The sequence below is a fragment of the Poeciliopsis prolifica genome, unplaced genomic scaffold (assembly GCF_027474105.1).
Source record: "Poeciliopsis prolifica strain line A6 unplaced genomic scaffold, Auburn_PproV2 SCAFFOLD069, whole genome shotgun sequence".
Taxonomy (NCBI): domain Eukaryota; kingdom Metazoa; phylum Chordata; class Actinopteri; order Cyprinodontiformes; family Poeciliidae; genus Poeciliopsis; species Poeciliopsis prolifica.
The window spans coordinates 1,572,943-1,596,676 of record NW_026562444.1 but is presented as its reverse complement, the minus strand read 5'-3'; the positions used below and the strand labels follow the sequence as shown (position 1 = coordinate 1,596,676).

The window sequence follows — 23,734 nt, the reverse complement described above, 5'->3', positions numbered from 1 at the left end:
TAAGCTGCTACAAACGGCCGAACCGTGATGTCATCAATATGAAGATCAATAATTACTGAAAATATACTCTGAGTTTCTCTATGTATGTGTTCATAAAACTCTTACATTTGACCCGGGGCTTTATATTCTTGTTCAGCGTATTTATCTTTTTTAAAATTACTTAAATTGGAAACTAAGAAAAAAGTATTCAAACGTCTTTCTGTGAAGCTCAAAACTGGCCATCTTTGAAATGTTTCTACCAAGTAGATGGAGCTCATCTGAGGTAAATTGATCTGATTATTAGCTGGAGCCTCGTCTCCTCTCTGCTGGACTCCACCTCTCCTCTCCACCAGAGGGCGCCATGCTCCAGTAGGCGGCGCTCTCCTTGTGCTCTGTGCTCCAGCATTGTGTCAATAAGAAGTGGTGCTGTGAAGAGAACAATAGTCAGACTGAATGTTGAACATCAGCTGCTTTCTCCTGCTGATTTAAACCTTGTTGGACAGATGGAACATTGGCTGTGGATTATTCTGGCTGCTCTTTTCTCTGGTAAGATACAAAGATGTTTCCTCTACATGGAGTCTTTAAAGCTGCTGATTGTTCTCCTTTAATCAATCATCTTTATTGATCCGTCTCTTCCTCTGCATGTTCTGTTCTTCCCAGAGTGTAAAGGAGACTCAGTGAAGCAGACAGGAGGAGAAGTTGCTGCTGCAGCAGGAGAATCACTGACTCTGGGATGTACCTTTGAGACCAGTGATACATATCCATATCTGTTCTGGTACAACAAGAAGGAAACAGTTTCCCAAAGTACATGCTGAAGCAGCGATTATCAGCCAAAGAGAAAGCTCCAGAGTTCAACAGCAGCAGATTTGATGCAGACCTCAATAAAACCAACAAGACATTCAACCTGACGATCCAGGATCTCCGTCTGTCAGACTCTGCTGTGTACTACTGCGCTCTGCAGCCCACAGTGACAGGAAACACCAGAACCCTGAACAAAAACCTGCAGTACTGCACAGCGGCCACTAGAGGGCCTCCAACAGTGTGTCTTTCATTCATTGGTTTTCACATATTAATAATACATTAAATTAGAACTACCAGCACAGCAAGAGACACAAATTAAAATCACACTAGTCAATGCAGAACGATCAGGCGATCAGTTAGTGATCAGTTTTACAACGATGAGTAGAAGCGACAGTGAAATGAAGAGAGGAGGAAGTTGTAAGGCTGCAGGAGGAAGTAGAAATATGAAGGACTTCAGAAAGTGAAGGAGCAGAAAGGTTAGAATTAAGTTTGGATCTATGCAGGAGATTTTGATCTGAATTCTGAATTTAACCAGAATGAGGCTGATGAGCTGACCAGGCTGTGGAGCTTTTCCCAAACTGAGTCAACTGTGTGTTGAAACTGTGTCACTCACAGTGACATCTGCAGGATTTAAAAAGTAATTGCAGGCAAATTCAATAAAGACTGGAAAAGTGACTGAACAAGATTCATTCACGTTTTATTTTGAAACATCAGCTCCTAGCACAACTTCAGGCTGAGACGATTGTTCGTTTACAAACCATTTCCTTGTAATTACATGGAGTGATTTGCAAAAGCATTTAATACAAACTAGAAAGTGTGCATTTCCTATGAAAATGCAACTGCAAATGTGAATGCTGTATGCTCAAAGCTGAATGCTCAAAGCTTTTGGTGAAAATGATAAAAGCGTTTGAAGCCGCCTGCTGGAGAAAGGTAAGAAATCGTCCATGCAGTGTGAAAACCCAGGTACAAGCCAAAATGAGATAAAATAGCATCTAGGATAGCACTAGCATGCTGGGCTAAAGTTATATATTCCATGCAATGTAAACAAACAAACAAAAAACTTATGTAAATGATGACTTTTTTCAAATTATTCCCAGGAATCAAACAGCATCAAAGCTGTTAAACTGCCCAACTTCAAAATGGCCTCTGCTTTGTTTCCTCCACTGGATGATTGATTGCAATTAGCAGGCAGGACCTGAAACATCCACTGTAAAACACAACACACATTTTATGTTGTAATTCTCAAGAATTCATAAAAAGTTGAATATTATAAAAAGTATGGAGGTTATGAATACCAAGAGATACAGCTGGCATCAGGAGACCAAGCTGAATGGTATAAAAGTTGAATGGTGAAAATAGCACAAACTGTGCAGGAGAAGAAGTTTGACACTAACAGACATAATTAGCAAACATGACAAACCTGAACTGTTCAATCTCCTGCTTTCTGGAAACTCCAGGATCTATCGCAGAGTTAACCAGTTCATTGCTGATTCTTCATTCAGTGAAGGAATGAAACCTGTGGGAGAGTGTGAGTGATGCCAGATGGAGGCCAGTGTGGAGAAGGACAGAGGGTCAAAGGTCACACTGAGATCAGATGGCAGGAAGATCAATGGGAACCAGACTGGAATTGTTCATGGAGGTTATTGAGTTACATTTGAAGTTTAGAGACGACTCTCTGATTAGTTTGGAGATAAATTAGAGATGTGGTTAAGATTATTTTAATTGTTGGGATCTTTAGTTTCTACAGTATTTCCAGTAATGGCAGCATTTTAAAAAGGTCAGTTCTAGAGGAAAGTAAGGAGTGAATGATGACAGCAATGAAGAACCTGGAGGTTGGAAGTTGGGATGGTGGGATTGGATCAAGTATGTCAGCAGAGGATTTACACTCATGGATGATGCCAGACAGATTGGAGATGAAAATGGCTGATAAAGAAGATTTTCACCCTACAATCACTGATTCATCCATTCACTCACACCCTGTTGGTGTGAGCTATTGAATAGTAGCCACAGCTGCTCTGGAAGCCTGTCAGAGGACTCAAACCAGCAACCCATTGATTACTGGATGAACTCGCTCCACCATTTAAACCATGGAGATGAAGAAGGAGGCGACTGTTACAGAAACAAGTGATGTTCTCACTCTGTGTAACACGGTCAGGAAAAGACTATCAGCTGCTTTCTGCAGAGCTTTGCTGTTGGTTTCTCTTAAAGTCCAAATCAATCACTAGCAACTGACTTTTCTAATTTTAACTTTGACCAGCGAATGTATGAGCAGGTGTTTGTCTCTGTGATGGATCGCCTCCCATTTATGATCAAACAGAAAATGCAAACACACATCCTCCCCATTTGCAACAGAAATCTCCTCACTGGCTGAACCTTCTCAACTGGTTCCTAAACTGGAAGGATCACCAAAAAGCTGGATCTTAAACAATCAGAGTCGCTGAAACCTGATCACCAGAACCAGTCTCAGATGTTTCTGGTTCGCTGCAGCACCGACTCACTAACTTCAGCTGGTTTCTCAGTCAGAAATCTCCTCACTGGCTGAACCTTCAGCAACAACCAGTTTCTCTCTGGCTCCTCCCACCACTGCTGAGCTCAGCCAATGAGAAGGCTCGTCTCTGCAGAGCTAAAAGCAGCTTGATGATGACGATGAAGGTCTGTTAGTCTTCCTTCTGCTGCAGTGGATCATCTCTGTTGATCTCATGTCTGACCTGAACTCCTGGAACATGTTGCTTCACCTCCTGCTCTTCTCTCTCTGCATCGGTGAGTATCAGAACCGAGAGAAGCTCTGATCTTCTCTCTGGATCTCACTGCGACCACATGTGGATGGAAGAGCCTCTGAGTCTCCTGACGCCTGAATCTGCTGCAGACTGACTGACATGAACCATCATTTTACAGCCATGGGCTCCATGAACACCGTCACACAGGAGCAGAGGGAACACGCCGCTTCAGAGGGAAAACCCACCAGTTTGAGCTGCGACTATACTGGTTCCATCTATAATGTCCAGTGGTATCGACAGCGGCAGAGATCCAGACCAGAGTTCCTGCTCTCCATCACAGAGTCGGGATCGATCCATCCAACTCGCTCCAATTTCTCCGCTCACATCGATAAAACTCAGAAACAAGCAAATCTGCTGATCTCCTCTGCTGCAGTGACAGACTCTGCTGTGTACTACTGCGCCGTGTCGCCCACAGTGACAGGAAACACCGGAACCCTGTACAAAAACCTGCAGTACTGCACAGCAGCCACTAGAGGGCCTCACTCCCTGTTAATCCACAAAAACCTGCAGTACTGCACAGCAGCCACTAGAGGGCCTCACTCCCTGATAATCCACTGGTTGTTGAGTCTTTGGACTGAAGACAAAGTCATGAAGCAGGAAAGATAGGACAGCTGCTGCTGTGGAGGCAGAAAACTGTGATAATTCTGTAATTATGTTTCATTTTGTTGACATAAATATTAGTTATTAGTTCAGGTTACCATTTCTTCAAACGGACTGAGGTTTGATCCATCAAGCAGGATGATGAATGTAGAGCGAAATCCTCTGGTTCTCTGGACCTGATAAAGCGTTATCGAAGTTTAGCTCCACCTGCTGGTAAGAAGTTTGTCTTAAACAGAGAATGACCCGGTAGCTTTTACTCTTTGAGTCTTTCTGAAATTAATCACCAGATGTAGTTTGGCTGTGATTGGTTGATACATGAATCCAAATAAAACATACAAGAACTATATCCACAGTGATATACAGATTATTTAAAATTGAGTCATGATGAAATGATGCAAAGTTGAATTTACAGCATCAGCATGCAGAGCCTGCTGCAAGGAGGATTTCTCCCCTTTCGTGAGGAGCTCTTCTCAGTGTGATCTGTAAATCAGCTTTTTTGATTGAATTAAAATTGTGAAAAAAATCTTTATTTTTAAATTTTAGAAAGTCTATTTTCTCAGATAACATCACTGGGTGATGAAATGGGCCCTGATCAAATGCTGCAGTCGTTTTCTCCACAGAAATACAGTCTGACAAGAAAACCTGTTCATATGAACTCTTTAAACTCTGTCTTTACGTTTATACATATTGCTTCCTCTGCAATGCTAAGAAATACAAATACAATGTAACTGGGTTAGGATATACTTATTTCCATACTTATTGAGGAAATTGAGGCTCATTGAGGAAAACCGGTGAGAGAGAGAGGAGGAGCCACACTGGAAAGTTTCAGTTCCAGTTTCCAGAAATGAAAGTAAAATGAGTGAAGAACAGCAGAGCTGCAGTCGAGACTAATTTCTCTGTCTGTGTTCATTTCTTCCTTCTCAGTAACTGCCCCAGACAGCGGTGAGTACAGATGATAATATTCACTGTTTCAATCAGCAGCAATCTGGGAATAATCTTCTCATTGCTTTCAGAAACTCAGATTTTAATCTAATATTTATTTTCCATGTGTTGTTCTTAACCAACATGTTGGTTTAGGATTTTATTCCAACTAAAAATAAAGAATTATGCCATCAGCAGTTCAAATGTCAGTTTAATTTATCTTCAGCTGATGGAATAAGGAAGTGATGTGAGCGGCTCACAAGAAGAAAAGGTTAAGAGGTCAAGCTAAGGGCTTACTGTGTGGCTGGAGAGGAGCAGTGAGGGTACCTGGAGTACCTGTGCAGGTGTCTAACCTGTTCAATAACATCAGAGAAAGAGAAAACAATGGAGAAGAAGTGAGCTGGTGCCAATTATCAAGAGCAAGGAAGATGCACAGAGTCCTCAGCCAGACTCAGGTTGACATCGGTGAGCAACCGTCGCGTTTCATGTCAAGAAAATGTTCTACAGATGCAATCTTTGCTTTGCACATGTTGATAGAGAAGTCCAGAGAACGTCAGAGGAGCTGCATTGTGTTTTTATAGATCTAGAAATGACAGAATTGCTAGAGAGGAACTGTGGTTCTGCATGAGGAAGTCTGGAGTAGGAGAGAAACATGATGGAGTGGTAAAGGATGTGGATGTGAGACTGTGGTGAGGTGTGCTGTCGGAGGGACAGAGGAGTTCAGAGTGGCAGTGAAACCTCCACTTTGGCTCTGAGCCTTTCCTGTTTGCTGTGGTGATGGACAGGTTGATGAAGGAATCTCCATGGACTGTGATGTTTGCAGATGATGTTGTGATCTGAGGTGAGAGATAGAGAGGAGTGAAGGTGAGATGTATGAAGACAGAACGAGAGGGACTCAGGTGGAGATGAGTCTCTGCTGCGACCCTGACAGGGAAAAGCCAAAAGGAAAAGAAAGCAGATTGAGCTTCAGTTGAAAACAGGAAGACTCCTCCCAGTTTAAAGTTTACAGAAAGACTCTCCCTGTTGGAATAATCACAGTAAATAATTCTGATGAGATAAAATGTTATTTTATGATAAATCAGAGCAAAGTCCAGCGGGAGGCACTGCCACCTGTCCAGGTTCTTACGGACTGTACTTCCTGTTTATGCAAATCATTTTACTGGTACTGACAGACGCCAGTCATAGAAATCATATCAGAGTTATTGCTCCGAGTTTAATTATTAAAAAACAAAAACAAAACAAAAGTCCAAAGACTGTGATTTATAAAAACAGGGAAAAGAAGTCAGACCAGCCTACTAAGAGTCTAAAGAACTAAAATAGTCCACAAATTATTGTCATTTTAGAATCGCCTTTAACAAAATAATTCATTTTCTGGAATTTTCAGAAAGATAATTTCCAGAGAAATCATCTTTCCTCTCTTTTGGCATGATGGCTTAAGGATTGAATCTCTGCTTTTTGCGGATGATGTGGTCCTGTTGGCTTCACCAGGTCGTGACCTACAGCTTCCACTGGGGCAGTAAACAGCCGAGTGGGAAGCGCCCAGGATGAGGATCAGTGCCTCCAGAGCTGAGGCCGTGGTCTGGAGCCGGAAAAGGAAGAGTGCTTCTCCGGGTCGGGGGATGTCCTGCTCCAAGACGAGGAGTTCAAGTATCGCAGGATCTTGTTCATAAATGGGGGAAACATGGAGCGGAAGATTAACCGGCGGATTGGCCTGGCTCTATTTGTCGGTTGATCTACATTACTACCCTGATCTATGATCATGAGCTTTGGGCCATTTCTGAAAGAACAAGGTCACGGATACAAGCGGCTGAAATGCGTTTCCTCTGTCTGGGCTCCCTGAGAGAGAAGCTCAGTCATCTGGGAGGGACTCAGAGTAGAGCTGCTGCTCCTCCACATGGAGAGGAGCCAGTTGAGGGGTACCTGGTTAGGATGGAGGCTCCCTGGTAAAGAGTTTATGTCCCACTAGGAGGAGGCCCAGAGGAAAACCTCAGACACACTGCAGGGACGATGTTTCTCTGCTGGTCTGGGATCGGCTTGAGATTCCCCTGGAAGAGCTGGGAGAGAGAAGTGTGGACCTCTCTGTTACTCCTGCTGAAATCCCCCTTCATGGAACCTGATCAGAACATCTCAGACCTCCCGATCAGATCATCTGCTAATCACTGATCTGTGTCTCCTGTCCTCAGGTTCAGACATGTCTTCTGGCAGCAGCCCGCGGTCTGAGGATCAGTTTCTCTGCTCCATCTGTCTGGATGTGTTCACTGATCCAGTCAGCACACCATGCGGACACAACTTCTGCAAGACCTGCATCACCCAGCACTGGGACGGAGACGGCCCCTACAAATGTCCTCTGTGTAATGAAGGTTTCACCTGCAGACCTCAGCTGAGAGTCAACACCTTCATCAAAGAGATGGTTGATCAGTTCAGACATGAAGCTCAGCAGGGAGCCAGCAGCAGCAGCTCGGAGCAACAAGCTGCTAAACCAGGAGAAGTTCCCTGTGACGTCTGCACTGGACCCAAACTGAAGGCCCTGAAGTCCTGCATGGTGTGTCTGACCTCCTACTGCCAGACTCACCTGGAGCCTCACCTGGCCGCTCCACGTCTGAAGAAACACCAGCTGATGGAGCCCATGGAGAACCTGGAGGACAGGATGTGTCTGCAGCACGATAAACCTCTGGAGCTGTTCTGCAGGACCGACCAGACATGCGTCTGCTCACTCTGCTCTGTTTCAGACCACAAGAACCACCAGCTGGTTCCTCTGGGAGAAGAATCTGAAGGAAAGAAGGCAAAGCTGAGGAAGACGGAGGCTGAAGTTCAGGAGACGATCCAGGAGAGACGACTGAAGATCCAGGAGATCAGAGAGTTGCTGAAGATCAGTAGAGATGCTGCAGACAGAGAGAAAGCAGAAGCTGTTCAGGTCTTCACGGCTCTGATGGAGTCTGCTGAGAGACGCCTGAAGGAGCTCCTCAAGGAGATCCAAGGCAAACAGGAAACTACAGAGAAAGAGGCTGAAGGCTTCATCACAGACCTGGAACAGGAGATCTCTGAGCTGGAGAAGAGGAGCTCTGAGCTGAAGCAGCTCTCACAGGATGAAGATCACCTCCACCTCCTGCAGAGCTTCTCCTATCTGACAGATCCTCCACCTGTCAAGCACTGTGTAGAGGTCAGAGTTCATCCACCATCATATGAGGGCACTGTGGTGAGAGCTGTGGCTCTGGTTGAGGAAGACTTCAGGCAGAAGATTAGCAAGTTGCTAGCAGAAGAGCTGAAGGGTCCAGCAGTTTGCAGTGGATGTGACTCTGGATCCTGATGCGGCTCATCCTAACCTCATCCTGTCTGGTGATGGAAAACAGGCCAAACATGGAGATGTGAAGAAGAATCTTCCAGACAATCCACAGAGGTTTTCTCACTGTGTTTCTGTTTTAGGACAGCAGAGTTTCTCCTCAGGCAGATTTTACTTTGAGGTTCAGGTTAAAGGAAAGACTAACTGGGCTTTAGGAGTGGTTAGAGAATCTGTTGACAGGAAGGGAACCATCAACCTCAGTCCTCAGAAAGGTTTCTGGACTTTCTGGTTGAGAAATGGATATGAGTACAAAGTTGGTGCTGGACCTTCAGTCCGTCTGCATCTCCATCCTGGTCCAGAGAAGGTGGGGGTGTTTGTGGATTATGAGGAGGGTCTGGTCTCCTTCTATGATGTAGATGCTGTAGATGTGATTTACTCCTTTACTGGCTGCTGCTTCAAGGAGAAACTCTACCCGTTCTTCAGTCCTGGTCTTAGTGATGGAGGTAAAAACTCATCTGCCCTGATCATCTGTCCTGTTCATCAGACTCATTGATCTGCTGAATCTTGAGAGGTGAGCTGGAAACATCCTCTGCAGGAATTCAACAGTTCTGATCATTTTCTGCAGCTCGTTCTGATTCTGTGTTTCTGCAGGTTTTATCTTCTCCCTTCAGCTTCTAAAATCACCAGCTCATTATTTCTTCTTGGATTTTTTCATGTAACTATTTGAAAGTGTGTCTGAGTTTGAATCTTCTCTTTGTATGATGAGATGCTGATAACTGATCGCTGCGTTCAGAAAGTTTAATCTGGAGACTAAAGTGACTTTAGACACTAAACTACTAGTTAGTGTCTTAGTAGATAGAAGAACTGCTTCCTTCTAATGATCATTCTGATGTATAGAAAGAAAACCTTTAAGACTTTATAAGACTAATGTGATCAGAGTTGTAGTTCTAAAAGTTTTGGATCTGAAATAAAACGCCATATAATCCAACTGGAGTTTGTTTCATCTTAATCCTGGAAGTTTGCAGTTTTAGAATCTTTAAAATGCAGATCGAGCAGCAACTCTGGGAAAAAGGTGCCAAATCATTTTGGATCATTGACTTTTCAGTTTGCGTGTCAAATGGACATTCAAGGCTCCAAACACTGTCCAACTCTTGGGACCTAAAGGGGATGCTGGAGCTCCAGTTTACTCAAATGGGCGGACTGGGCAACATCTGCCAGCATTCATTGCTCTGGAAGCCATATTTGTAGATTTGACAATAAAAGCCATTTCTGCAGAGGTAAGGGTTTCTTTTGGAGACGACCTCCAATGAAGACGTCGGTGTGAAACTTGTTCTTTCACGTTTTGGACAGAAAAGGGACATTAAGACCTTGAAAGAATAACTTGATCAACTTTATTGCTGTTTGTGCTTCTGCCGTTTCTCAGTTCCCTAATGGTCCAACGGAGACACCTGGACCACCTGTCCCTCCATGTCCAGCATGTCATGGAAGATCATTTGCAGCGGCGTCTGCATAGTTGACGTTGCATCGCAGCAATCGTCCAGCGGTTGGAGCCATTGGCCTGTTCTCCTGGACATTAGTCCCGACCTGAATGGGAGACGGATCGCCTCACAACAGGACGGGACTTTCTTTGAGTGTCTTGGCAGAAAGAAATCAGTCTGAAAATAGTGATTCCATCATTGTTTCATATGTTGCTGAGTGTATGCCCATCAGGAGTCAGCATGCCAGTGGCCGACTTCCTGAAAACCTGCAGCATCTGTGAGATGGTGCTGTGGGAAAACAACACATTTCACAGTGGCCTTTTATTGCCTTTTATTGCACAACATGTGCAATAATCATGCTGTCTAATCAGCATCTTGATATGCCACACCTGTGAGGTGGGAGGGATTATCTGCAAAGGAGGAGACACATTTGTTGACAATATTTGAGACAAACAGTTATTTTGTGTTTGTGAAAATGTTTTAGTTCAGCTGATGAATAATGGGAGCAAAATCAAAATGTTGCATTTAGATTTGAGAAAAAGAACCATGTGATCAGGAGAAACATCAGAAGACCAAACGATTCCCACTGTTCAGTGAATTGAAGAAGCCCTGCTGACAGAACTGAAAGTTTGAGGAAGATGTCACCACATCTCTGGGTCACGTTTCCTCTGTCGTCACAATCGTTCTCAACACAGGAAGAATAAAAAGCACCAATTTGTTTTGGCAACATTTTTCACTTCCTTTAGTATTTAACTGTGAAAAACTCACTGCAATCCAGGATGAAGAGTCCAGTTGAGAAGCTGATCACTTCTGCTGACAATATCCAGTAGATCCAGTAGATCCAGTAGAACCAGTTCCTCCTGAACATCTGCCCAGCTGCTGAAGCCTCGTCTCCTCTCTGCTGGACTCCACCTCTCCTCTCCACCAGAGGGCGCCATGCTCCAGTAGGCGGCGCTCTCCTTGTGCTCTGTGCTCCAGCATTGTGTCAATAAGAAGTGGTGCTGTGAAGAGAACAATAGTCAGACTGAATGTTGAACATCAGCTGCTTTCTCCTGCTGATTTAAACCTTGTTGGACAGATGGAACATTGGCTGTGGATTATTCTGGCTGCTCTTTTCTCTGGTAAGATACAAAGATGTTTCCTCTACATGGAGTCTTTAAAGCTGCTGATTGTTCTCCTTTAATCAATCATCTTTATTGATCCGTCTCTTCCTCTGCATGTTCTGTTCTTCCCAGAGTGTAAAGGAGACTCAGTGAAGCAGACAGGAGGAGAAGTTGCTGCTGCAGCAGGAGAATCACTGACTCTGGGATGTACTTATGACAGCAGTGTGAGTGTCACATTGTTCTGGTACAGGCAAGAAGAGAACAGCTTCCCAAAGTACATGCTGAAGCAGCTGTCATCAACAAAATATAAAGATCCAGAGTTCAACAACAGATTTGATGCTGACTTCAATAAAGAAAAGAAATCCTTTAATCTGACGATCCAGGATTTCCGTCTGTCAGACTCTGCTGTGTACTACTGCGCTCTGCAGCCCACAGTGACAGGAAACACCAGAACCCTGAACAAAAACCTGCAGTACTGCACAGCAGCCACTAGAGGGCCTCACTCTCTGTTAATCCACTAAAACCTGCAGTACTGCACAGCAGCCACTAGAGGGCCTCACTCCCTGTTAATCCACTAAAACCTGCAGTACTGCACAGCAGCCACTAGAGGGCCTCACTCCCTGTTAATCCACTAAAACCTGCAGTACTGCACAGCGGTAACTAGAGGAATGTTTGAAAGAATATTTAAGCATTTACTTACTAACATACATGTTGATTTTGGCAGTAATTAGTCTTTATGGAAAAAGTATAAATAAATGTGTTACTATATAGCTTATTATATTTAAAACATTCTTAATTAAGAATGTTTTCAAAGTTAATAAACTTTTGATTAATGGTTAAATAATGGTAAATAAGGTTTAGTTATTATGAGTTGCTATTGAATCGTTTTCTGCTGCATCATCTTGGAACCAGTTGCAGACATACATGAAGGAAACATGTACATTTATGACTGTGAACTGTTTCTGTTTTGCTGTCTGAATGTTCAGTAAATTGTGTGCTGCTGCCAGTCTTGGCCAAGATTCTCTTGTAAGAAATATTTTTAATCACTGTGGGACAAATAAATAATGCTAATTATCTTATGATTCATTCCTGACTGCATGGCTTGCATTATAAATCACATTGGGGAACCTGTGTTCCTCTGTGTGTGAGTTTGGGAGCTCTACATCACACAGCGACCCAGAATAGCAGACGTTCTGGATCAGCTCCACAAACAGCTCAGTCACTAGCAAAGCAAAGCAGCCTCCCAACCCAAAGAAGCAGCCTGAGACGCAGTTTGTCTGTCTTCTTACAGAAATTCCTCTGTGTGATCTGTCCCACTCCAGATCACCGGAGACGTCACATCCTAACCAGACATGGACTCTCAGCCCAGATCACCTCGTGATACAGTGAACTTTGTTCACCTCTCATCTCCTTCATCAGCAGCTATAAGCAAATCCTTTTTCCACAGAAATCTCAGTGGATTTCTGTTTAAGACTGGCTTCACTTCCCACATTTTAAAATCACTCAAGATTTAATTATTCCCAAAACCAATGCAGATTGGAAGCTGAGCTAATGGTGGGGAAAGGGTCTCATCTTTCCAGTTAATGAGGTCAAGTCATTTCATGCAATCAGAAGAAAGGACTGACAGTGTCAACTTCACAGGGAGAACAGATGGGGGCGCTGCACACCTCAAAGGACAAAGAGGGCAGATTACCGCCTCACCTGGTGAGCTAAACCTGGTGAGCTAAACCAGGTGAGCTAAACCAGGTGAGCTAAACCAGGTGAGCTAAACCAGGGCTTGATGGAGGCCCCAGGAAACCCTGCGGCTCATGGCCGACGCGACATCTGACCCTATATGTGACCTCAGACATGACCTTCCCTCTGACCCTGCATGTATGAAGCCCCATCACCTCCTCAGCTGATCCTGAAGTGATGTACGTTCTCAGGAATTTGCGGTGCAATAGATTTCTGATGTCTTTCTCATTTTTGGTGGAAATTCCAATTTTAATGCCAAAACTTCTGTCTTTGAGATCATTTTAATGATGCAGAATAAACTTACACCCCTCCTGAGTCTCCTGTTGAGGATTTTGAAGGATGTTCTGAGAAGTTTTAGGTGTTTTGTCTGCTGGGCTCTGAAGCATGGAGGTCAAAGGAATGAATGCTTTTACTAACATACATGTTGATTCTGGCAGTAATTCGTCTTTATGGATAAAGTATAAATAAATGTGTTACTATATAGCTTATTATGTTTAAAACATTCTTAATTAAGAATCAACGACTCAATACAATCTGCTGGGTTTACTTGACCTCACTGCTGCCTTTAATACAGCCGACCACGACATTTTAATATCGTGATTACAGCTTATTGTATGTATTGATGACACTGTTCTTAATTGGTTCAGGTCCAACCTGAAGGACAGAACATTTCCAGTAAATATTAGAGACTCTGAATCATCTACTGCTTCAATGTCATATGGTGTACCACAGGGCTCCGTTCTGGGCCCACTGCTTTTCTGTCTTTATTTACTGCCTGTGGGTTCTATCTTCAGCAAACATGGGATTTCATTTCATTGCCAGATTTATTTGCCCCTGAAGCAGAAAGATGTCCAGTCAATCAAACATCTCCTGGCATGTCTAGATGATGTTAAAGCTTGGTTGGCTTTGAACTTTTTACATTTTAACGAAAAGAAAACAGAGGTGATGGTGCTCAGACCCAGTGGCTCCTGTGAGTCCTCCTCTGTTGACCTTTGACCCTTGGAGGTGCATTTTAAACCTGTTTATTTTAAACCAGTTTATTTTAAACCTGTTATTACAGATCTTGGTTTTAAGGTGGACAGTGATTTTAAATTGGACAGCCACATTAGAGCCGTGGTTAAGTCCAGTTTTTATCACTTAAGGCGATTGGCATCAGTAAAATCTTTTCTTTCCAGGCAGCATTTTGAACAGTGATCCACGCTTTTATTTTGACTCGACTGGATTATTGTAACTCTCTATATCTGGGAGTCAGTCAGTCACTGCTCTCACGTCTGCAACTGCTTCAGAATGCGGCTGCAAGACTTTTGACAGGAACTGGAAAGAGAGAGCATGTGACCCTGTCTTGGCTTCACTTCACTGGCTGCCTGTTTATTTTAGGATCCGTTTTAAAATTTCTATGTTTGTTTTGAAATCGCTGCATGATCTTGCCCCGGCTTACCTCACTGAGCTTCTTCACCCTGACATACCTTATCGATCTCTTGGAGGAACCGAGATCTAGAAGGAAGCTCAGAGGGGACAGAGCTTTCTCTGTCGGGGTCCTAAGTTATGGATGACCTGCAGGTCAGAGGCCCCTTCACTGTCCACTTTTAAAGCTCATCTTAAAACCCATTTATTTCACTTGGCCTTCAACTCCAGTGAGATCTAGTTTCATATTGTATGTTTGTTGTTTTTAAACTGTATTTGTTTTTATCTATTTTATGTGCAGCACTTTGTTTCAGCTGTGGTTGTATTAAAGTGCTTTATAAATAAAGTTGGTATGGTAGAAAACTTTTAAATATAATTTCAATAGTAAGCTGAACTTGATGCATTGTCAGTTGTCAATGGACTTGATCTGGATGATTCATTTAAACTGACTAGATTTGTCTTCATAAACTGGATATTTTATATGTGATTTTCTTTTTAAAGTTTTGAATGTACATTGAAACATAATTTGCTTGATGCATTATTTTATTCTCATGTTATTTCTGCTGAGAGGAAAAGGAGGAAGAGGAGGAGCTGAACTGATCCTGATCTCTAAAGAGACTCAAACTTCCTCCTTCAGTTCAGTTCAACTCTCCAACATCAACTCTGCTCATCATGGACTATTATGGTCTGTCTCTGCTCATCGCCTCTCTGCTAACAGGTCACAATGTCTCTGTTTTTCAAAAACACGTTTTCAAAGTTAATAAATGTGAATTTATTTACAGAAACTGAAACTAACAGGTTTCTCTTCATCTAGGAGTCAGATGCCAACAACTCACCGCGCTTCATAATGAAGAGTTCGCTGTAGAAAAAAGCAAAGCTACTCTGTCCTACACTTACTCCAGCAAAGCTACTGGAAGTGATTATTTCTTCTGGTATCGACAATATCCTGGAAAACCTCCAGAGTTCCTGATTTCTCATTTAGGATCTGGAGCTGAACTCCAGGATCCGGTTCCTGGTTTCTCCTTCAACGTGAATGATGATAAAACCCAGATGGATCTTCTGATCTCCTCTGCTGCAGTGACAGACTCTGCTGTGTACTACTGCGCTGTGAGGCCCACAGTGACAGGAAACACCAGAACCCTGAACAAAAACCTGCAGTACTGCACAGCGGCCACTAGAGGGCCTCACTCCCTGTTAAACTACAAAATTAAGAATTTTTTTTAATCTGATGGACAAATAGAATAAAATAGGAACATGTTTATTATCCCAGGTGTTTATTACACCTGACTGCAGCTTACCAACATGCTGACAATATTTCAGTCGTTCATCATGAGTTAATTCCTGGGAGAACTCAGAGTCTCTCTCTGGACAAATATCGGACAGCCAATATATAAACCATGAGGCTGTTTGTGAACAAGCAGCTGATCACTTTTTAAATGATAACGAAGCTCAGCCATATGCTGAGCTGAGGATGCTGCCTGGACCCAATGAAGAGATGCAGAGACTGTAGCTCTTTGGGAAACTCTCCATTATAGCAGATTATCTCCATTGGATAATCTGCTGTTTTAGCACATGTGGGGGTTTTCAAGGGTGTGTGTGTGTGTGCGTGTGTGTGTGCTGGTTTATCTATCATTATGAGGACTTAATCTTGTCAAACAACTGACATTGTTGGACATTTATAGCTGTGAGGACATTTTGCCATGTCCCGACAATAAAAACATAATTTTTGAGTTAGGTGTTGGGATTAAGGTGGGAATTAAGTGGCTCAGGGGAAATGTCAAGATCATAGAATTGATGGGAGTCAGTACAAGTGAATAAACGTGCACTGAAACAGGAGTGTGTTTGTGTGTGGGGGTGGAGTTCAACAAAGGCGGTGTTTACTCAGGGCTGCATGTACACTGGAGCCGCTGCTGGCTGTGAAGAGAACAATAGTCAGACTGAATGTTGAACATCAGCTGCTTTCTCCTGCTGATTTAAACCTTGTTGGACAGATGGAACATTGGCTGTGGATTATTCTGGCTGCTCTTTTCTCTGGTAAGATACAAAGATGTTTCCTCTACATGGAGTCTTTAAAGCTGCTGATTGTTCTCCTTTAATCAATCATCTTTATTGATCCGTCTCTTCCTCTGCATGTTCTGTTCTTCCCAGAGTGTAAAGGAGACTCAGTGAAGCGACAGGAGGAGAAGTTGCTGCAGCAGCAGGAGAATCACTGACTCTGGGATGTACTTATGAGACCAGTTTTACTCCCACATTGTTCTGGTATAAGCAAGAAGAAAACAGTTTCCCAAAGTACATGCTGAAGCAGCTGTCATCAACAAAAGATAAAGCTTCAGAGTTCAACAATAACAGATTTGATGCTGACCTCAACAGCACCATAAAATCCTTCAACCTGACAATCCAGGATCTCCATCTGTCAGACTCTGCTGTGTACTACTGCGCTCTGCAGCCCACAGTGACAGGAAACACCAGAACCCTGAACAAAAACCTGCAGTATGCACAGCAGCCACTAGAGGGCCTCACTCCCTGTTAATCCACTAAAACCTGCAGTACTGCACAGCAGCCACTAGAGGGCCTCACTCCCTGTTAATCCACTAAAACCTGCAGTACTGCACAGCAGCCACTAGAGGGCCTCACTCCCTCTGTTCTTCTTCTGTTTCGGTGGGATTCAGTCTGAAACAGCGTCATGTTCATTTTAAGAAGCTTGTTCTGTGAAAAAAAAGAAAAAACTGTCAAAATTTATTTCCATAGCAACTTTCAAAATAACAGTTGATCAAAGTGCTTCAGAATTACATGAACAGTCAGAAGATAGCTCACGGAATAAAACAGATTTAAAAAAACTGAAGAATTTATTTTTCAAGAAGTTAAGATCTCTAAAATGTACGTATTTAGCTTCCCATCCTCAGTCAAATCCAGTCAAAAGAGAAAAGTTTATTATGGGACATTTTATATGATTCTCTGCTGGGATCTGAATCAAAATAACTGTAGATTAAAAGAACGTATGACATAAGAGAAAATCTAAACACATTGAATTTAGGTATGAAATAAAAGCTTTACACATTTAAAAATTGCAAGATTGTATAATTATTGCACAAATAGTCAAATAAATGATTTGTTATTACTGTCATAACAGACATGATGACAGTTCATTCAGAGCATTCATACACTGCACAGCCTCACATGTAATAAAGTCCAAGATTGGTGGACCTATGTAAAATTTGCACAATATGCAATAAACCATGTCAGCAAAAGCCAGAGGACACCATAAAAGTTTATATTCCACATTGTTTTGACTGATGGGGTCAAAGACACCCAGTAATAATTTTATAAATCATTTTTATAAAATATGACTATTGCAACTGATGGCATCAGATGAGTAACTGACAAACAATCAGTGATTACACTTGTCTGTTTTACTCCATGTCAGGATTACAAAATGCTGCTGCTTGTTTGTCTTCGTGGTGTTGAGTTTGATCACCTGTTAGTTCATCGTTCAGAAGAGGAAAGAAAATCAGAGTTCTCATCTCATCTGTCCAAACAGAGCAGGAATACTGCAGAACCTCTAATGGAGAGGTTGATGGAGGAAACGCCCATGATGTTTGTTATAACATCTTTATTACATCAAGTTTGAGACGAGAACAGGAGCAGCTGTGGGGAACCACACAATCTAATCATGTCAGTTTTGTTTTTATGTCTGGTGCTGGTAAATATTATGTGCAGATTGAATTAATTGTGTCTTGTAACTAAATACTAATTAATGGGGTTTTTTCCAGTTAAAGGTAAAAGGTGAAGCTGTAACAATGAACCCAAACAAGCTGAATGGACAACATCAGATGAATCAAACCTTTTCTCCAGTGACATAAACCCACTGATGAAGGTTTTATATGATCTCATGTGTGAATAACCAAAATATAAACAAAACCCATTTAATAAAGAATATTACTTTAGATAAAATATATAGATAATTATACAGGTGGATATTTCAAAACCTTTTCTTCTTTTATGATTTTTGATTTGCAGTGAAAAAGTCATAAAATTAGAATGTTACATCAGAAGAATAAAAATATTTTTTTTGTAGTTGATCAACTACTTCTGAAATGTAGTTTTAGTGAACCATGCTAATGCCAGATCAATATCAATAATATGATAATTATTGAATGTAATGTAAATACCTGAATTGATTATCAACTTGTAAACGATTCAAAACCTTTAATTAAACGTCTAAAGGGTCTGATGTCGATCCAGAGCATGACTGATGCTAAATGCACCAAGGCAGCCAAAGTTTGAAATCAGTGAACATTTTATTTGATTTGGTTACCTCTGAATTATTTTAAATTATTTGAAAATCCCAGATTAATTGACACAACAATAACTCAAAGATGCAAAACCACAGTGAAAAACAGAGTAAAAGTTGAACCTCAGTGACTCTGCAGGGGATATGAAGCTGATCTGAGCTGAACTGGGGAAGATGGGAGGTCCAGGCTGCTCTGCATCCCTGCTCTGCAGAAGTGAGGCAGAGCAGGGATGTGTTGAATAAAACTTGCCAGTAGGGGGAGTACCACAGGGCTCCTGTCAGCACATGAAGACCGAGCACAGAGCTGCCAGCTCTGTTTCTGCTCTCTCCTCAGACATGCCTCCTCTGTTGTTCTTGGTGCTGCTGGCTGTTGTCAGCCTCGGTAAGAACTCAGCTATCTTCATCTAACATCAGAGCAGATTGCTGTTGAGCTGACACTGATCCTGTTGTTGGTATTTTACAGAATGCAGAGCACAGACCGACAGCGTGCTGCAACCAGAGAGAGACTTGATGGCTACTGAAGGAGGCAACGCAACTCTGCAATGTCTCTATGACACAAGTGGATCCAACCATTACCTCTACTGGTACAGACTGGAGGGAGGCAGCAGTCCCACATTCATCCTGAGCCGCTTTAAGATTGGCGATGGGAAAACAACGGAGAAGAGATTTTCCTCCAGCCTGGATGCCACTGCTAGATCAGTTCCTCTGACGATCCAGGATCTTCGTCCGTCAGACTCTGCTGTGTACTACTGCGCTGTGCAGCCCACAGTGACAGGAAACACCAGAACCCTGTACAAAAACCTGCAGAACTCCACAGCAGCCACTAGAGGGCCTCACTCCCTGTTTGGTTGAACTCAGTCTGAAGCAGACCTCTGTGTGTTTGGTTCATCAGTTTGAAATGAAAATATGAAAACCAGGAAGTGAGTTTGGTGAATCATTAAAGTAAAAAGACATTTAAAAAGAATTAACAAAAAATAATTTGACTTGAAATCTGATCAACTACTTCTGAAAAATATGACCTTCATATGATAAAATATCATCCATCGTCTTCTATGTAGTCTTTCTGCTGTCGCTTTAATATTGAGGGATGAAAAACAAACCGCTCATCCTTGCCTTCCTTGGCCTTTGGTCAGATGGCCTGTTCAAATCACCTGACTTGAGGGTGTCATGGTGGACAGTCTGGCCCCGACATGGCGGATCAAAGTTCCTGGCCTGAAGGAGCAGAAAAGATTCAGACACAATATTAATCTGCTTTATTGAACAGAAGAGTCAACAGAAGCAAAACTCACATGCCCGATGACAGTCCAGGAAGCCAGGCTCTCCCCGTCACCATCGCCAGCTGCAGGTATTTATTCAGGTTCTGGACTCAGCCGTGCTGTGACGGCCCGTCACAGCACGGCTGGACCCGGTTTGGCTCCATGGACCCTGGACCCGGTTTGGCTCCATGGACCCTGGACCCGGTTTGGCTCCATGGACCCTAAACCGTCTTCAGGGCCCGTCCATGAAGACCTGCGCCCAGGGATGTCAAAGTCAAAAACACAAAGGGCCAAAACAACTAATTTGCTGCAAGCCGAGGACCGGACTGGTTCAATGTTTATTAAAACAGATTGAATTATTGTACATAAACTATTGAAGCAGGACCTGACACAGTGTAAATTATTGAATAATTAAATGAATAAAGCGATATTTTGTAATGGCTTTGTCAGTAACCTCAAGGAAAACATTTTCAACAGGCAAAAAGCAAAAAATTAAATATGTTTCTTAATATCAAGATAAATACATAAATAAAATGCATTATAAACTGAAAATGCATTATTGTGCTTGTCGTGGAAAAAAATCATTTGTAAGCATTGATGATTAATGAAAATATAACTCACACACGACACTTCAACATTTAGACACAATATTGGCTCCTAATATGTTAGTAATTATAATGTATGAATAACAGCAAAGACAACAGATGGATAATGTTCTTGGTTTGATCTGCTTAAAAACTTTACTAAGTAAAATTAAGGCTTAATGGAAGGACACAAGGAACAAGGAAGAAGAATCTATTGAGCCAAAGTTTGTTGAACTGAGCAGCTGAAGCTGAGAGGATGAGGAGGAGAAGGAGGAGGAGGAGGAGGAGGAGGAGGAGGAGGAGGAGGAGGAGGAGGAGGATGAAGAGGATGAAGAGGAGGAGGAGGAGGAGGAGGAAGAGGATGAGGAGGATGAAGGGGATGAAGAGGAGGAGCTGGTCTGTTCCTGAACTCTAAAGAGACTCAAACTTCCTCCTTCAGCTCAACTCTCCAACATTAACTCTGCTCAACATGCTGTCTCTGCTCTCACATCTGGATTCACTCTGCTGGTTCTGATCACTGGATCAGGTTGGTTGGAGTCTTTCAGAGAATAAATCTCATCCTTGTTGTTCTTCACTTACATCAGTTCTTTCTTCCTTCAGGTGTAAACTGCCAACAACTCACTGCAGCAAAGACTGAGGAGTTCAGTTCAGAGGGCAGCTCTGTTACTCTGACCTGCAGTTACTCCAACAAGATAGCTCTTGGTGATGATTTCTTTTGGTATCAACAAAATCCTGGAAAACCTCCAGAGTTCATCTACTACATCTCAGGGCTCAACAGCTCAAGATCAGCAGAGTCTCTGAAATCATCAACAAGATTCTCCACTTACCTGAGAGGAGAGAAGCACCTGGATCTGCTGATCTCCTCTGCTGCAGTGACAGACTCTGCTGTGTACTACTGCGCTGTGAGGCCCACAGTGACAGGAAACACCAGAACCCTGAACAAAAACCTGCAGTACTGCACAGCAGCCACTAGAGGGCCTCACTCCCTGTTAATCCACTAAAACCTGCAGTACTGCACAGCAGCCACTAGAGGGCCTCACTCCCTGTTAAGCCACTAAAACCTGCAGTACTGCACAGCAGCCACTAGAGGGCCTCACTCCCTGTTTATCCACTAAAACCTGCAGTACTGCACAGCAGCCACTAGAGGGCCTCACTCCCTGTTAATCCACTAAAACCTGCAGTACTGCACAGCAGCCACTAGAGGGCCTCACTCCCTGTTAACCCACTAAAACCTGCAGTACTGCACAAAAGCCACTAGAGGGCCTCACTCCCTGTTAAACCACTAAAACCTGCAGTACTGCACAGCAGCCACTAGAGGGCCTCACTCCCACTGGTTGTTGAGTCGTTGGACTGAAGACAAAGACAACAGAGACATGAAGCAGCAAAGATCAGAGACGGAGCTGCTGAGGAAGCAGAAACTCTCTGATTGGTTGAGTTGAAGTGGCCCCGCCCACTGACCTTCAGCTCCTCCATCATTTGTTCTTCCTTCATTGTTGATCTGTGTGGCTCTCAGGACTCCAGACATGTTGCTCTCCCTCCTGTTGCTTCTGTCTCTCAGTAGAGGTCAGTTTAAGGTCAGGGATTCTGGTTCAGTCCAGCAGGAGACAACATGTGGGTCTGCTGTCCTGCACTGGGCCAGACGTCGTTCTGACCTTCAGGCTCCTGTTTGTCCTCTAGAAACAACATGGTTCCTGATCCTGGATCAGCAGCATCGTCTTCCTCCAGTGAGCTGAGCATCAGAGAGCTGACCCCGGCAGACGCGGCTCTCTGCTACTGCGCTCTGGAAACACAGTGATACAAAGTGGAGAAGAGGCTGTACAAAAACCTGAACACAGATATCTGACTCCTCTTCAAAGAGGAGGGAAGTGGTATTCACAGCTCAGCGTCATATCAGATGGATTCTGATCATCCTGCTTGATCAGAGTCGCTGTGGTTGCAGCTGCTAATCACTGACAGGCAGAATAAAGACGCCAGTAGAAATGCTACTTCCTCATTCAGTCCAGTTAGATTTCTCTTTCTGTAGACTTTTCTCCTCATCTTCAGACTCCTGCACTTGTTGGGTCAGAGTCTGAGAATCATCTAAATGAATGTTTCAATAAGACAGAGAGGAAAACATGTTTCAGACACTATAAACATTTCCTAGTTGGCTCATCTGTTTGTTATTTTCAAACAATTTCCATTTCCAGACATTAGAAACCATTTTTAAAGAGAGCACAGCTAAAACCTTTTAACCTTCACTTCCTGAAACCAGAGAACTGCTAAATATTTTCCAGTCATATTTGACTCATTTGCCCCATGAAAGTGAAGGGAGTTTCTGGCACCGACTCTGAGTTCATGACTAAAGCATTGCAGGGAAACATTGTTTGGTGAAACCCAACAGCATCGCTAGTCCAGAGACGGAACCACCTGAACTCCAATTTACACAACTTACAAACCAACGTTTAAGGAAAGAGACATTCTGTCAACTCAACACAGACAGGTTTCCATGCTTACCACAGTACTGAGGCTGGCCTAGTCAAAGTGTTCAATGACATGAACACAGACTGTGGAAGAACCACAGTGCTGGTTCTGGTTCTGTTGGACCTCACTATGGCAAGATGGCGCCGGTGTGTATGGCTGCTCGTCTGTCATTCTTACGTTTGACTTGTATCATCTACGGAACTGAATCTCTGCTGGCGTATGATCGCAACACACTGCTAGACCTCCAACCTTTGGTCCAGGATATGGTGTTATTTGATGTTGGTGACCAACAATCCTCGCCCCCCTTCTGTCGGAGATTCCGAGTCACCTGCTTCGGGTACCAGCGCTGCTTACACGGCGGAGACGTTATCGTTGTCGCGGTAGACGAAGCGGCCGGCTGGTGAAGCTGAAGTTCTTTCTGACGCACTGTCCTTGTTTTACCCGATCATCACGTGGATTATTTCTAGGCTCTCGATGCCTCCGCGTTTTTTGGATCCTGTTGATGTCTGTTTGGTGCCTGTGGCTGGAGTTGAAGCCCCTCTGCACCGCCGCCATTGCCCCTATATTTGCCGGCGGTGTCTTCAAAACCTGAGACCGCTGTGCCAGGTCTCCCAACCTGTTGAAGCCCATACTCCAGTTCCTGTCAGGTTTGGCCTAATAAACGCCAGGTCGCTTATGAACAAAACTTTTATTCTTCGGGACTTTTTCATTCATCAAATCTGGATTTCCTGTGTGTGACTGAGACGTGGCTGAGTGTTGTGAGTCCAGTGCTCTGTCTGAGCTTCTACCAGCAAACGTTCTTATTTTAATTCACCTTCAGGGAGAGGAGGAGGCACAGCGACTGTTTCCAAACAGGACTATAAATGTAAGCAGTTTTCTACAGACGCCATTCCCAGCTTTGAGTTCACGTCATTTGAGATGAGACACGTAAAGCCTGTCTTCTGTGCTGTGGTTTACCGGCCCCCCAAATATAATAAGGATTTTATCTCTGACTTTTTAGCTGGGATTATAACTAACTATGATCATGTTCTTATTGTTGGAGATCTCAATATACATGTGTGCTGTC

General features: G+C 43.2%; 1 protein-coding gene, 2 pseudogenes and 3 gene segments (V, D, J or C); all 6 read left to right on the top strand.

Moving 5' to 3' along the window:
• The first annotated feature begins 309 nt into the window (after positions 1 to 309).
• LOC129351759 (T cell receptor alpha variable 18-like) lies at positions 310 to 937 on the top strand (annotated as a pseudogene).
• A 1,930-nt stretch (positions 938 to 2,867) lies between these two features.
• Positions 2,868 to 6,626, top strand: LOC129351668 (T cell receptor alpha variable 12-3-like). The segment is given in 4 exon segments: positions 2,868 to 2,930; positions 3,459 to 3,540; positions 3,676 to 3,971; positions 6,567 to 6,626. Coding segments are annotated over 4 exon segments (501 nt in total).
• LOC129351710 (E3 ubiquitin-protein ligase TRIM21-like) lies at positions 5,031 to 10,330 on the top strand (annotated as a pseudogene).
• A 105-nt stretch (positions 10,331 to 10,435) lies between these two features.
• Positions 10,436 to 11,671, top strand: LOC129351757 (T cell receptor alpha variable 18-like). The segment is given in 2 exon segments: positions 10,436 to 10,957; positions 11,072 to 11,671. Coding segments are annotated over 2 exon segments (432 nt in total).
• Positions 11,672 to 18,653: 6,982 nt separating this feature from the next.
• Positions 18,654 to 19,270, top strand: LOC129351667 (T cell receptor alpha variable 38-1-like). The segment is given in 3 exon segments: positions 18,654 to 18,750; positions 18,832 to 19,159; positions 19,261 to 19,270. Coding segments are annotated over 3 exon segments (435 nt in total).
• Positions 19,271 to 19,664: 394 nt separating this feature from the next.
• LOC129351665 (uncharacterized) lies at positions 19,665 to 21,585 on the top strand. The gene is made up of 4 exons (XM_055020609.1): positions 19,665 to 19,953; positions 20,648 to 20,734; positions 20,809 to 21,153; positions 21,551 to 21,585. The coding sequence occupies exons 1-4, from the start codon at positions 19,665 to 19,667 to the stop codon at positions 21,583 to 21,585; spliced, it is 756 nt and encodes a 251-aa protein (XP_054876584.1).
• The last annotated feature ends 2,149 nt before the right edge of the window (positions 21,586 to 23,734 follow it).